Source organism: Neovison vison, chromosome 14, assembly GCF_020171115.1.
Source record: "Neovison vison isolate M4711 chromosome 14, ASM_NN_V1, whole genome shotgun sequence".
NCBI lineage: Eukaryota > Metazoa > Chordata > Mammalia > Carnivora > Mustelidae > Neogale > Neogale vison.
In genome coordinates, this window is record NC_058104.1 from 17,608,755 (window position 1) to 17,623,694 (window position 14,940).

At 57.2% G+C, this 14,940-nt stretch overlaps 1 protein-coding gene across 1 annotated transcript; it reads left to right on the forward strand.

Annotated features, from left to right (window-relative positions):
- Positions 1 to 9,401: 9,401 nt before the first annotated feature.
- On the forward strand, positions 9,402 to 14,858 carry LOC122896144 (brain-specific serine protease 4-like). Its single transcript, XM_044234163.1, has 6 exons — positions 9,402 to 11,093; positions 11,753 to 11,779; positions 12,034 to 12,205; positions 12,425 to 12,702; positions 13,775 to 13,932; positions 14,428 to 14,858. The coding sequence occupies exons 1-6, from the start codon at positions 11,012 to 11,014 to the stop codon at positions 14,638 to 14,640; spliced, it is 930 nt and encodes a 309-aa protein (XP_044090098.1). The 5' UTR covers positions 9,402 to 11,011; the 3' UTR covers positions 14,641 to 14,858.
- The last annotated feature ends 82 nt before the right edge of the window (positions 14,859 to 14,940 follow it).

A 14,940-nucleotide genomic window follows, 5' to 3' on the forward strand; every position in this document is an offset into this window, starting at 1 on the left:
GGGTCTAGAACAGACTGAGGGCCCCGAGTGAGCGAGCTGGGAAGGACTGGGAGTTTAGTTAACCAGGTTGGGAGCCAGCAGAAGTGGACAGGATATTAACCACTCTACCAGCACAGTCTAGTTTCCTCCCTTTCCTACACTACTCCCCACCCCTGCCCCCCAGAACAGGTGCAAGGGTGACATTAAACATATTCAATAACTAGTTCTAAACAATGAGAACTGGCTTGCTCAAGAGGCTGGGAAGCCCCGTGCCTCAACAGGCATTAACTTTTACTTACTTTTTTTTTCCCAAGATTTATTTATTTATTAGAGACAGAGAGCGGGGGAGGGGCAGGGGGAGAGTGAGAGAGTTCTCAGGTAGACTCCCTGCTGACCAGGGAGCTTAACATGGGGCTCTGTCCCAGGACCCTGAGATCATGACCTAAGCAGAAATCAGGTCAGGAGTCATCTGTGCAACTGAATGAGCCTCCCAGAGGCCCCCACGCTTGAACTTTTCAATTGATAGAGTTTGGGAAGGTCTAGGGGAGGGCTAGAGCAGCTGGGCATTTAGGGGCAATTGGGACCTTAGGGAAGTGGCTGTTTACCTGTCCAAAGCTGACATTCAGTTTGGGCCCTGTTAGCATCCTGCCTGAAAATCCGCCTGTGAAGGGAAGCCCTGGCACATGATCGACAGGGTCCTGGTGAGAGTTGGGGTCTGCCGGTGAGGCCTCGGCTTCCGGGGCTCCTGGACATTTGAGTGCACACTCACGGGACTTTGCTAGGTTTGCAGGCTTGCCCATCTTAGAGTTGGGAAAATCTTTCCCCTTTCCTGTTCCTAGCTGACACATTTCCTGTCTCCTCTCTCTCTTCACACCACTGCTCCCCTCTTTCACAACACCTTGCTGGTGAATTCAGCCTGGACACCACATCATTAGCCACTGGAGAGCTAATTCTTCTTTTCCTTAAGGGCAAGGAAGGCTGAGCCTTCAAACCCTGCCAGGATACAAGGGAAAATACTTGCATTCTACTTTTCTGTGGTAAGAAAAGGGGGAGAAAGAAATCACTACACAACTCTAGAAAAGTCTTTTAAGAGAGTAGTTTGACAATACATATCAAATAAGTTTATAACCTAATGATTTCCTTACCAGGAACATAACTTGAGGAACTAAACAGACGTCTTTTAAGGGTTTATGAACAAGGTTGTTTAGTGAAGTATTATATATAACAGTAAAAAGAATGAATGTGCAGTATCAGAGGACATGGCCTCGGGTAGATTATACGGTGGAAGATTACATGGCATAAACAGTCGTGTTACAGATGAGTAGTTTATGGACATGGGATACCAAAATATGTTAAAAAAATTTTTTTAAGATTTTACTTATTTATTTGTCAGAGCACAAGCAGGGGGAGCAATAAGCAGATGAAGAAGCAGGCTCTCTGTTGAGCAAGGAGCCCTATGTGGCAGTGTGGGACTTGTTCCCAGGACCCTGGGATCATGACCTGAGCTGAAGGTAGATACTTAATCAACTGAGCCATTGAGGCATCCCTAAAATCTATTTTTTTTTTAAAAGATTTTATTTATTTATTTTACAGAGAGAGATCACAAGTAGACAGAGAGGCAGGCAGAGAGAGAGAGAGAGGGAAGCAGGCTCCCCGCTGAGCAGAGAGCCCGATGCGGGACTCGATCCCAGGACCCTGGGATCATGACCTGAGCCAAAGGCAGTGGCCTAACCCACTGAGCCACCCAGGCGCCCCTCTTTTTTTTTTTTTTTAATGTAATTTTCAGAAATGTAAAGGCATGACTTTCAAATAAATAAAAAATGGGCGTGTGTCAAAAATTTTAACTCATTAATGAGGAAACCAAGAGTTTGTCAAAACTAGTTTAAAAGAGAATCTGAAAGGGCGCCTGGGTGGCTCAGTTATTAGGCATCTATTTTCAGCTCAAGTCATGATCCCAGGGTTCTCGGATCGAGCCCCGAATCGGGCTCCCTGCTCGGTGGGAAGCCTGTTTCTCCCTCTCCCACTCCCCCTGCTTGTGTTCCCTCTCACTGTCAAATAAATAAATGAGAAAAAAATAAAAGGGACTCTGAAGAGGACATATATAGGAAATCAGGAGTGCTGAAATCAGTTTGCTAATTGGATGCAGAACTGGTCGGTATCCTACAGAACAAGAAAAGGTGATGCTGAGAATCATTTTTTCCACAGGCTGGAGGGGGAGATGTAGTGGTGAAGTAGCCTGATTGAAGATGGCAGACCAGAGACCCTGTAGAGTCAGGTAGCTCGGGAGGACCTGCCCTCCATGCTCAGCCCCCGCTGGGAGCACAGCCGGGTTCCTTCTTCACGTGTTTCAGTATCAAGGTTTTTCCCGAGAAGCAAAAGAAGTTCCTGTCCTCATGGAACTGACCGTTCACCATGCTAGTTTCTGAACAAACATGCTGTGACTTTAATAAGAGAAATGTACAGGCTGACAGCAGATTTTTTTCATCAAAAGATAAAATTACTTTCCTAAAATCATCACAGAGGTTTTTCTCATCAGTTGAGGGAACCAGTAAGATACTAACTGGTTCAGGAGAGGGCTAAAACCACCACACATTTGTAGTCCTGGAAAGAGCTGAAATGAACTCGCCAACTGACAAGGAGTTGTCAGGACAGGGAGGAAACAGCGCAGTTGCATTGGGGGGTGTGACTTGCTTTTCTAGAGATCCGAGTTACTGGCATTACTTTCTGTTTTCTGCCAATTAAGTTCTGTCCCTACAGGGTTGTAAATAGCCTCATTAAAGACCCCGTTGGGGGGGGGGCCTGGGTGGCTCAGTGGGTTAAGCTGCTGCCTTCGGCTCAGGTCATGATCTCAGGGTCCTGGGATGGAGTCCCCATATCGGGCTTTCTGCTCAGCAGGGAGCCTTCTTCCCTTCCTCTCTCTCTCTGCCTGCCTCTCTGCCTGCTTGTGATCTCTCTCTCTCTCTCTGTCAAATAAATAAATAAATAAATCTTAAAAAAAAAAAAAGACCCCGTAGGGCACACACCGGCAGGATCAGGAGCTCTCATTACCTCGTTGGCCCAGGGCAGATCTCCAGCACTGTGCCATGCGGGTGAGTAGGAGAGTCGGGGAGAGAGTGGCACTTAAACTAAGCTGTGGGAGAAGGTGCGGACTCTAACAACGACGGGATTAGAACCTTCCAGATTGAAGGGCCTCTGAGGCCCTGAATGGGTTTCTGAGGGCAGAGGGCTTCGAGGACAGGGAGGGCCCCTGTGTCGTGTGACTGGGCAGGAATGAGCCAGGAGGAGGGAATGTGAGGGAGAGGGCGGCAGGGGGCAGGTAATGCAGAGCCTGAGGGAGGAGTCTGGAGCTCCTCCCAAGGGCAGGGGGCAGCGGCACAGTTGTAAAGGAGGAAGAGTCCTGATCTAACGAGAGTTTTGTTAAGCAGCTCTGGTTGTGAGGAGAAGAGGCTGTTGCCAACTCCAGGGCAGAGCTCATGAGCTGTGCGGCAGGGGAGGGGGCCTGGACGCCCCACTCATGGCTGGACCCCCGTGGCCTGCTGCGGGTCCCATTGACGGTGCTGCTCTCTCTAGGTGGGGGCACTCAGGGCACTTGTCTGCCTGCACTACGGTGGTGGGACCCCCAGACACCATGTGACTGTTTAGACCCTTGTGGTTCCTGTGATTGATTGCAAGATGGACCTCAGCAGGGACCATCAGGAAACTGGAAACAAAATAAACCCAGATTTGTTACTCTCAAGTCCTGGAGAAGCCACCGTTCACCCTCGGGCCACCCAGTGAGGTCTCCGGGAGGTGGGGAAGGGCACCCACCAGGGCTCTGCCTTTCCTAGGGTCCAAGCCGGAGAGGGCTGGGGTCTTGTGATCTCTCTGTTTACTGGAGGATTTAAACAAAGAGCAGGAATTAGGGCACAGGAAGGGAAGAGTGCGGTTATTCTAGGGGCCAGTTACCTAGCTCACCCGGGACTTTCCATGAAGGGGTCGGCCTGACTCCTTGTCTGGTTGTAACTTTGCCACGCAGCTGGTGACCTGTTTATTCCAGATGGCCGTCTTTGAAATGGATGCCCTGTGATCCGTGATCCAAATTTTCTTGTCAGGCCTCCTGCTGCAGATACATTGAGACCAGCAGCTGACCCACAGCTCCTAAATCCCTTGGAATTTTCTGGGTGGCAGAGGTGTCTTTTGTTTGAGGAGGCGACTCTGGGTGGACTCTGGATAGCTCTAGGATAGGCCCATCACCAGAAAGCCCAAGTCTGCAGGGAACGGGAAGGTGCTGGAGATGGGGTGAATCGTCATTCACGCCCACGGGGTGAGCCTCCATGAATATCCCTGAACTGTGGGGTTCAGGGAGCCTCCACATTGGTGAGCACGTCCACGTGCTGGGAGCATGGCACACCCCAGCTCCACGACATGGTAGCTCCTGTGTTCGGGACCCTTCCTGACTTTGCCCTCTGTACCGTTTCATCTGGCTGTTCCTCCATCCTTTATCATACAATAAATTAGAAAACATGTGTTCCCTTGAGTTCTGTGAGCCATCCTAGCAAATTACAGAACCTGAGGAGGGGGTTCTGGGAACCCTGGACTTGTAGCCACATCGGATGGTACCTGGAGTCGGGGGTATCTTGTGAGGCTGAGCCCTTACCCTGTGGGGTCTGCGCCAAGTCCAGTTGGTGTCCCCAGAAAGCTGGAGAACTGCTTGGTGAGCAAAATCCCACATGTCTGGTGTCAGAAGAGTATTCTGCGTGTACAGAGTAGTTTTTCCTCTTCATTTGGATACGGGTGGAGAGGCAAAGGCTGAGTATGGGATGGCTCACCTTAGGGCTGGACCGTCCAAGTGGATCTGAGGTCTGGGGATGCCCATTGGGGGTCCCTAGTCCTCAGCACCCAGACGGGCTTGAAGGACAGACAGTGATGAGTGGAAGTGGGTGCCTCATACCTCACTAAGTGCACTGGGTCTCCCCCTCCACCAACTTCCAGCACAGATAGGGGTCCCCATCCCAGTCATTGACCTATGCCCCCGAGCTGTCTGTCCTCCAGGCTGGAGAAACCAGAAGCCATTCATTAGCAGAAACCAGAAGTCACCCATTGCCCTGGAGGGGTGAGGGGGAGGAGGAACGTGGTTGGAGGTGGCTCTCCACCCTGTGGGGGAGGCTGGGGCTGGTTTTCCATGCTTCCTTTCTGCAGGCATGACTCGGCTGTGCAGGTCACCAGGGGGACTAGGTCACGTCTCTGTGGGAAGCTCTGAAGGAAGGCTGGGGTGCTGCCGCTCCCAGCTCTGGGACCAGCTCCCTCGGGAACTGGACGAGGGCCCCTCGTTCTACACCTGCCCCCAGATGTGGCTGATCCCGTGCAGCATTCACTTCCTTTCCATGAGCCCTTGGCCATGACTTCTGACCTCAAGACTCTGAGGTCCTGCCCCCTCCCCTTCATCTGTGAGTCACTTATATGTCACCAAGAGTGCTGGGAGCTGCCCAGCCTGGTGATGGGTACACAGCCAGCTTGCCTGTTGCCGTCTGCCCTTTTTCCCAGCAGGCTCCTCTGGGCCCGGCCCTGGGCCTTCCCAACCTAGAGCTCCCCTCTGCTTCCTGGTCACGGAGAAGCACAGCCCTTCCGGACCCATGTCAGTGTTGCTGTGAGAGCGGGCTCCAGTCCGTCCAGGTGGAAGGAGACATGCCCCAGTGCTGGGAGTCTCGCTCTAGCCCAGGCTGGTCACGTGGAAGACACTCAGGAGGCATGCTGGTCAGAACTTCACGGTGCGCCGCCTCGGGGAAAGGCCTGTTTTGTGGCCTTTGCTGATTTTGGTGGTGTACGTTGTCCCGTTGTGCTCACCTGATTTCAGAATACTAACATGATGTCAGCCACTTGAAGACTTCCTACAAACTTAACGACCAGCTCTTGCTAGCCAGTCAGAGCCTGTGGGAACACATCCCTCTAGTAAACGTGCAGTTTGAAAGGTAAACAGAGCAAAGGGGGCTGCATTTACCTGTGATCCGTCAGCCTGCCCAGGCACAAGGAGACAATTCTTGTGATGGTGGTGTGGGCAAAAGAAAGGATGCTCCGCCAACCAGAGAGGTGGTGTGTAGGCGAGGGAGTGGAGGTGTAAGGGGTTCTGGCCCCCAGAGTGGACAAGACCACTTGTAGGTCTGTAGGACTGACTGCTTTCCTCCTCACAGATTCACCGCCAAACTGATGAGTTATTTTTCCATGAGAACAGTGAGAGTCACTGAAAAAACGTGGTTAGCCCTAAGAAACCCAGTGTACAGCCAGCTTTTCTGAAGGAGGAAATGGTTGTGAACAAAACTTCGGAGAGTGCTCTAAGGCATGGAAGGAAAACTCTAGAGCAAGCTGACTTAGAGAGGTGTCATAGCAGAAGATAGTAAATCAGTAAGGGATAGTGGAGCAGCTCTAAGTGCAGCTTGGAAGATGCCTGAAGGTCTTAGTGGACCACAAGAACTAACAATGCTTTCTATTCCCGGAAGACATTAGCCAGCCAGCACAGAGATACCTGAGTCCTATAATTAACAAATGGACCATAGCATTCAGAGTCAGGCAGCTGGGCTCTGTATTTAGGAAGTGTGGGAGTGAGGAAGGGAGTGGGTCAGAGGGACCCCTAAGACCAGAGAAAGGAAGGCTGGGCAACAGGGGGCTGCTCAGCCTCCACTTTATGGAGATGTGGCACAGAAGGCAATGCTATTATAAGGTGGAGAAAGCTTTTTTCCCCTGAATTTTAGGTAGGTGGTGTCTGGGGATGTGCTCAGACCACACAGGCCAGGCTGGAGAGCTGGAAGATGGGGAGAGGATTCACTGTGTTTGCCGCCTGAGGCCCCGGTTGAGCCACCGAGTATCCAAAGATGCCTGGGGTGGAAGGGAGCAGCAGAGCTCTGTGGCCAGGACGGGGATGGGCAGAACCGGGGAGACCATGAGGGGCCTGGGCAAAGAACGGAAAATGGAAATCTCTGGCTATGGGGGCTGGGCTGGGGTGGAGGAGGGGCTCTGAGTGGGACCTGGAACAGGGTTGGGGATATGTGGGTTCCTAGGAGAGCTCAGGAGTGTGGTTAGACCAAAGGAAGGAATCCCCAGTGACGGAACACCAGCCAGTGAGCCATGTCCTCGGGTGTCCCTGGGGCCTGCCAGCCAGGGACAAATGGTTCCTGAAAGCCACTAGAGCCCCAGAAACCCTTGCCTGCAGACATGTGGCCGGTGTTGCTCACTGGTGCTGAGCCCTGCAGGCTGCCAGGCCCTACACCTGAGCGCCCTGCCTCCTGCACCTGGACAGGCAAAGTGGGGCCGGTCCTCCTCACAGATGGTTGAACTGAGGCCCAGGTGGAGGGAGGAGCTTCCGTTTCCCTGCTCCTGTGAGTGCTCTGCTGGCTCTCGCCAGGGGCCTATGTGATCGCTGTCTGGGCAGCTGGGTGCTGGCCAGGGCCACTCGCCCACTGTGGCCCAGTGTTCACAGGGGGACATTCAGACTTTCTTTCCTGTTCTTTTAGCTGTAGTCAGAGCGGCAGAATTGAGCATTTGCCCCACTGCTGAGTGCGCGGCTCAGTGGCATTAAACACGTGCACATGTCCCACTGTCAACGGACCTTTCCCAGCTTCCCGAAGGACTGTCCCCGCCAAACCCTAACTGCGGGCCCCTCCCTGGCCCCCGGCACACCCCTTCCACATCCTGGGGTTGTGGCTCTGCAACCTCCGGGACCTCCTGGAAGTGGAATCCTGCCGTATCTGTCCTTTTGTGTCCAGCTCTCATCACTGAGCCCAGTGTCCTCCACCCCACGCCCCCCATCCCCATGGCAGATGTCCGGTGCTTCTTTCCTTGTTAGGGCTGGATACTATCAATGCTCTTCCGTTGGGTGGGTGGACAGGCCACATTGTGTGTCCATTTGTCCGTGGATGCACACGGGGTTGCTTCGGCTCGGCTCTGTGGGTCCTACTGCTGTGGACGTGGGGCGGGCGCTTAGGCACATGGGTCCTCTCACCGTCTGCTGAGAGCCGCTCCCCGCACCCCCAAGCACCCTGTCCCTGTGCCCTCCCCGTGGAACAGCCTCCCCACTTCTGTCTCTGTCTGGTTCCCTGGAGCCCAGGCCAGTGTCACCTACATGCCCCCCGCCCCCCCGCCGTGCCTCTCCTCTGCCACAGCTCAAATCCGCCAGTCCCAGCCAGTGGAGCCTTTGCTGGTGCGGTTCTGGGGGCCGGAATGACCTCCGACTGCACCCATGAGACTCCACGGAGAGGGAGCACCGGAGGGAGCATTGTCCTGTGTCCCGACACAAGGGCCACCCTCTCCCCGGCCGCATCCCCTTCCTGGTTGGGCTTCCCCAGGACTTCATCGTCCATCAGACTAAATGATTTATTCCTATTGTTTTTGTCTTTCCTCTGGGGTTGGTTTCAGTTCACTCCCTGCTGTGTCCTGGGCTGGTGCAGCGGTGCCCAGCGGGCCCTGGTGGTTGTGGGTTGGGGGGTAGTGTGCGGCCCAATGCAGATGTCTGCCCTGCCGGGGATGGCATTAGTAGGCATACCTCTGGCCTCATCCTTGGCCCTGAGAGGGCACCCCAGATAGACGGCTACAGGTAGGCGGCAGGGTTGGTGCCCAGCTGACGAGGGGCCCAGCCAGCACGCCTGGCGTCCCTCCAGCATACAGTATGTACACCGTGGGTCTTTGGTTGACTGTTGAATCATGCCAGGGTCCCCACTCTGGGAACTGGGGCCTTGCTTAGGACCCGTGCCAGAGTTCACTGGCTTTTTAGGACTTCTGTGGCACCTGCCAGGTCCCTCCGCTTGAGGCCCTCGGCCAGGCTACCCTGTCTTGGGGACAGTGACCTCTCAGGACACATGCCTGCCCCTTGGGTCACCTGGGCAGTCACCCAGGTGTCAGGAAAGGCTGTTATACAGAGGACGCTGGGGAGGCAGCAGTCTGGAGTGGTTCAGCCCAGCAGAATCCTCCAGAATCCCCTTTGCCCTCGTCCCTGACTCACCATCGTCGTGTGGTCCACCTCCCAGCGCCGGGAAGATGCGGGCTGCCTGAAGACAGGACCTGTGTCTTACCCACCACTGTTTCCCAGTGCCCAGCACAGGGCCTGGTCTACAGCAGTTGCCCAGTAAATGCTTATCAAATGAGCCTGGGAGGCCAGCCACCTTAGTAGCAGGAAGGGAGTGGGTTGGGGGAGCTTGAGGCTAGGCATGGAGTACAGGGGTGACCCAGGATCGGAGGCAGGTGAGGGAGAGCACCTGCAGAACCAGCCCCTCACCTTGGCGACTGGGCAAGGGTGCTCTCGGGCAGCCCCCTCCTCCCAGTCCTGGGAAGAGTGCATCAGGTGGTGATTGTTCGGGGTGGGTGGGGTGCAGCGGAGGGCGGGCTTGCCCTGACGTGGAGGGGTGATTCTGGCTGCAATTTAACCCCCAGTTTTCTCCTGCCCTTCCCACCGAAGCGGGAGGGGGGGAGGGGGGCCAGTAACACACACCGATGGTCCTTTGGTACTGACACCCCCAGTCTCCAGGGGAGGCGGCCAATTGCTGACACCTGCCACCGCCAGACCCTTCCATCCTGGGTGGGGAGGCAGCGCTGGAGTCGGCCCCCCACACAGGCTGTGAGAGCGGAGCATGTTGGCCAAGCTGGGGAGCGCCAGAGAGGCTGAGGTGGTGTGCCCAGTGGGGTGCACTAAGGGGCGGCCTGGAGGGCCCCCAGCTCCTCCCAGCCCAGACTCCCTCTCTCCTGCGAGGACCCTCCTGCCTGAGTCTGCACGGCCCACTCCCACTTGCCCTCTGGGCCTCTGTTTCGAGGCCCTCCTTTTCTGGGTGGCCTTCACTGGCCGCCGCCAGAGTCCGGCGCCTCCTTGGGCCCCTGAGACTCCCAGCACCCCCGCACCTAGGCCCTTGGGTAAAAACCATCCAGCCCCTGGACCGGGATCCCTCAGGATCTGCTGAGTCCCGTCCAGTCACCTGCCTCCAGATTGAGGTTCAAATCTAGGCTCCCCCCACCCCAACTCCACCCTCCCACCAGGCCCTGTTTCCTCCCCTGAGATGCAGCGGGGCGGGGCCCACAGTAGGCTCCCACTATGTTGTGCTCCTTCCCAGCACAGGGCTTATTGATCAAATGAACAAAAGGACAGAGATACATGGTGGGTCTTGGAAGAGGAATCGGCCTGCCCCTCCTGCTTGGGGTGGGGGCATCATGGGATCGGGGCACTGAGGGAGGAACTGGTGGGGACCCCTGGTCACCGGGTCTCATCTGGGGCACCCCCTGCGCCAGTGGAGCCCCGCTGCCCTCTGACCCGAGTGTGGGGGATGGCACCCAGCCCTGCCCAGGCAGCCGTGTCAGTCAGCCACCTGGGCACCTGGCCGGCCCTGCCAGGTCTTCCCTGCAGTCCAGGTGAGGGGTGAGTTGTTCGCCACCAAGTGGCAGGACCCACATGACAAGCAGTCACTGGGGGCCTGATTCATAGCTTTCCAGGAAGTGGTTAACGGGATCCCAGAGCCCGGGGCTTGGTGAGGTCTCCTGGCTGAGTCACGGTGGCCCCTGGAGGAAGGAGCCGTTACTGAGCCTTTCTGGGCAGCCCCCTTCTCCCCAAGGCCCTGGGACCTCGCCAAGACTCCTTATCCTAGCCTTCAGCTGCTGCAGGCCCAGGCCCCAGGCCCTCCCTTCAGCACCCAAACTGGGGGACTTTTGCAATGTCAGTGCCACTGGCCTAGACCTCTGGGTCCGGGTTCTGCTCCTCCAGAGGGTAGATCCGAGGCCCACAGCTGGAGCCAGGGTCCTGAGCTCCCAAACCAGATCCCTGAATCCACTGCTCCAGGGCAGAGGGAGGGGTCTCAGCTAGAGCCCCCAGTCCCCTTAACGGCTCATTTCCTCCCAGCAGTCCCACCCCTCCTGTGACCTATAGCCTGGGGTGGCAGGGACTGAACCACTCACTCAGTTGGGGGACTGGTCCAACAGCATTCCACCTCCCAGGATAAAACCTCGGGTGACCTGTAGGGAACTCCACACACCCCGTCACAGGCAGGACTGCTCTCCCAGCCGTGCGCCTGTGCCCCTGCTGGCCATGGTAGTTTCCAGAGCTCCCCCAGCCCTGGGTGGGGGCAGTCTCAGGATCTTAACCCCACTGCTGCTTCTGGCTTCTGCAGGTGAGTTCTGAGGCTCTGCCCCCCCGCTCCTCTGCACCCCCCATAGCCACCCCCTTCCTGCTCCCTACTCAGCACCTGCCCACCTGCCAGTCCCTCCCGGCCCTGCCTGCACCTGGTCTCCATTCCTTTCCACCCCCGCCGCCTTCTCTGCTGCTTGATCCTCTCTGCTGTGTCCTGTGGCTGCCAGCAGGACTGCAGGACACACTGAGGCAGGCTGCGCCCCTGCCTGGACCTCACTACACCTCAGCCCTCCCCGAGCTATCCATTGTCCCCCTCATCCTCGTCCTCCTCCCCGCTCTCCAATCCACGCATTTCTGTTGTAGGCCTAGGGCTGGGGATAGAGAGGGTCTCGGGCCCCACCCTCAGGTCTGGGGGAACCTAAGAGGGTTGGGCGTGTGCGCCCCGACTCTTAGCCTCCGAGAGAGGTGCCTAGGAGCCGGCCGTCCTCTGCCAGGCAGGTGGGATGGAGCGTGGGCGCAGGCGGGCCAGGAGGCTGGTGGGAGGGTAAGGCTGCAACTGAGAGAGAGCGCCTGAGGTTTCTGTGGGCCCTACCCAGGCTCCAGGAAATGCCCCACCCTGGAGGTCTGGGGAGCTGCCCTGGGCACTGGGGGCGGGGGCCTCCTTTCCGCTCACCTGACTCTTCCTTCTCTCTCCTGCAGCTTCCCTCCATGCTGCCAGGATACCTGGTGAGTGGGGCCTGTACCAAGTGGCAGGGGCAGGGGAGTCTGTCTGTCTTGGCGGAGCAGGAGAGGAAGGCAGGCTGCAAAGGGGGCCTGGTGACATCAGGCGGGTGAGAGGAGCTCAGAGGAAGGCCAGCTTGAGGGGAGGGCAGAGGAACAGCGGGGAAGGGCCCCCCCCACACACGAGAAACAGCACGGGGCATAGCCAGGGCAGGAGGTTTGGGCCCCAGGGGTGACAAAACGTGACTCTTCTCCACCAGCTCCCCCGACCTGTGGGAAGCCGCAGCAGCTGAACCGGATCGTGGGTGGCGAGGACAGCAGCGATGCCGAGTGGCCCTGGGTCGTGAGCATCCAGAAGAACGGGACCCACCACTGTGCGGGCTCGCTGCTCACCAGCCGCTGGGTGGTCACTGCCGCCCACTGCTTCAAGGGGTATGCATGTCCTGTCCTGTACTTGACACCCAGGCTTTCTGCCCTAGACGCTGGGTTCCCCACTCAGCCCCAGTCTCCAGGTCTCGGTCCAGTCTCGGAGCCTCTCAGAAGAGAGACCCTGCTTCAGGGACCTTCCTGAGCATGTCATCCCCCAGACACTTCCTGGCACCCTACGCCCCAGGTTCCTTAGTGACCCGATCTCCTTTCCTCTCCTGCCAGCAATCTGAACAACCCATCCCAGTTCTCTGTGCTGCTAGGGGCCTGGCGGCTGGGGAACCCTGGCCCGAGGTCCCAGGAGGTGGGTATCGCCTGGGTTCGGTCCCACCCCGTGTACTCCTGGAGAGAGGGATCCCGTGCGGACATCGCCCTGGTGCGCCTGGAGCACTCCATCCGCTTCTCTGAGCGAGTCCTGCCCATCTGCCTGCCTGATTCCTCCGTCCACCTCTCTCCGAACACACGCTGCTGGATCGCAGGCTGGGGGAGCATCAGTGATGGAGGTGTGGCTTCTCCCCTCCCGCGATGGGGCTGGAGGGTAGCCAGAACACAGGGACGATGGGGAGCAGAGGGCAGAGGCCAGAGGCGTAGCAGAAGGAAAAAGACTCTCTTCTGATGACAGTGACAAAAAGTGAGCTGCAGTCCAGAGGTGGGGAGTCATGGAGTGCTAGGCGGACAGCTACGGGCCTCTCTCCGTAAAAGGGATCTGTGGCGATGTCCTGAGGCCGCAGCAGGCAGATCAGTGAGGCTATTAAGTGATGGAGGAAGGGCTGGAAGAAGCGTGTGGGGCCAGGCTGACTGCGGACCAGACGTCCAAGTGGGAAACGGGCTCCTCCTGGTGGCAGCGTGCCATAATTGCGGGCAAAATTTCCAGAAGGACATAGTCCCCATAACCAGAAAACAGTTGTCAGACCGAGTCTGGAAAACATCACAAGGCAGATAAAGTAAGAGACAGAGAAGCAGAAAAAAAGGAAGGGAGGGAGGGAAGGAAGGCAGGTAGGTAGATAATGGGGAGGCAGGCTAAGAGGAAAAAGTGTAAGAAAAATGGGACCTCAACCAGATTCCAAAAGAAGTATAAGAAATGACACCAGGTTCCTGGGGGTTCCTGAGTCTGAGGTTGCGGGCAGCCTCCCCATGGTCATCCTACGGGGCTTCTCCAGGAACTCCATTTATGGGCTGGGGAGGGTCTGCAGACTGTCCCCAAGGCCTCCAGTTCCCTGGGGTTTGGGGGACTTTAATGTCCTAATAGCCTCTAGCATGGGGCGATGGTGTTGACCACTTCCCTTGTCCCGTCCCCACGCTGGACAAGGCAGTGCTTGAGCTGGGACCCATGATTCTCTCCATTTGTGGGCATCTCCAATCTCCAAAAATTCTGGGTCTCAGGATACACACTCCTGTTTGGGTTCAGTAGATCCAGAGGTGGAGTCTGGGAATTGGGGTTTTCTATAGGCGTTTGGGAGAATCTGACAGAGTTGACTGTTAGCCTTTGAGAATGGCCTCCAAGGGGGACTGAGGGGCCGTGGGGACAGTGAAGAGAGGGTTTCCCAAGCCTGATGCTCTGTTCCCTGCCCCCAGTGCCCCTGCCCCATCCCCAGACCCTGCAGAAACTGGAGGTTCCCATCATCGACTCAGAAATCTGCGGCCGCCTGTACTGGAGGGGAGCAGGGCAGGGTGCCATCACTGAGGACATGCTGTGTGCGGGCTACCTGGAGGGGCAGCGAGATGCCTGTCTGGTGAGCACCCACCTTCTTCCCAGCACTGCCCGCTGCCTGCCCCCCAAGTCAGCTGGGACCCACGAGTTCCCGAGATGCCTACAGAACTGGGCCTCTGCTTGGCCCAGGCACCCGTCCGCCAGGCCATACACCAAAGCTCTGCTGAGCGTCTTGGGGTGCCGGACCCCACTCTCTGGGAGCTTGCCTCCTTCTGAGGGGGTTCCTCTGTCCTGGCCCCCAGCTCCAGCTCCATACAGTGGGTGGCTCGGACACTAGATCTTGCTCGTGGCTCCTCCTCTGCTACCCGGGGTGCTGGTGTGGCTTGGGCTGTGAGCGCCGAGGTCTGGCACAAAGTGCCCCTCACCAGCAGTGAGTCCGAGGGCCTGTCTGCCAGGTTGCAGAAGCCCACCCCCACCACCCACCCTACAAGGGAACCCCTTGCCACCTGAGGTGTCGGTCCTGGGCTCTGCCCAGCCCTGACCCACATGGGTCCCTGACCTCACCTCCTCTCCACAGGGTGACTCCGGAGGCCCCCTCATGTGCCAGGTGGAGGGCACCTGGCTGCTGGCGGGCATCATCAGCTGGGGTGAGGGCTGCGCAGAGCGCGACCGGCCTGGCGTCTACATCAGCCTGGCTGCCCACCGCTCCTGGGTGATGCGGATCGTGCAGGGGGTGCAGCTCCGCGGGCACTCGCAGGGGAGCAGGCCCTCCCTTGGCCTTGTGCCTTAGGATCCAGGGAGATGGGCGGCCGCCATTGTAAGTGAGCCACCTGCCTCCGGGGGGCGCCTACGTACTGGCACAGCTGCCTCTGCAGCGGGGTGGGGGGCCCTGCCCCACCCGCGGGAGCACCTTTCTATGTGTATATATGTTAATGATTTTTACAGTTATTTGTAGCCCTGCCCGTATATCTTATTTATTCTAATTTCAATAAATTATTTATTGCCCTGTTCCTGTTTTTCCAGGTGTGGGGACATTGGGAAGCAGGGGTACACTTGGGATTAAAATGGGGCAGATGGGTGTGACTGTGGT

Excerpts from the sequence above, each read along its gene's own strand:
- LOC122896144 (XM_044234163.1), top strand. The coding sequence starts at position 11,012 with ATGGTAGTTTCCAGAGCTCCCCCAGCCCTGGGTGGGGGCAGTCTCAGG. Across the intron at positions 11,780-12,033 it reads CCATGCTGCCAGGATACCTG|CTCCCCCGACCTGTGGGAAG; the intron begins GTGAGTGGGGCC and ends CTTCTCCACCAG. Across the intron at positions 12,703-13,774 it reads GGGGAGCATCAGTGATGGAG|TGCCCCTGCCCCATCCCCAG; the intron begins GTGTGGCTTCTC and ends CCCTGCCCCCAG.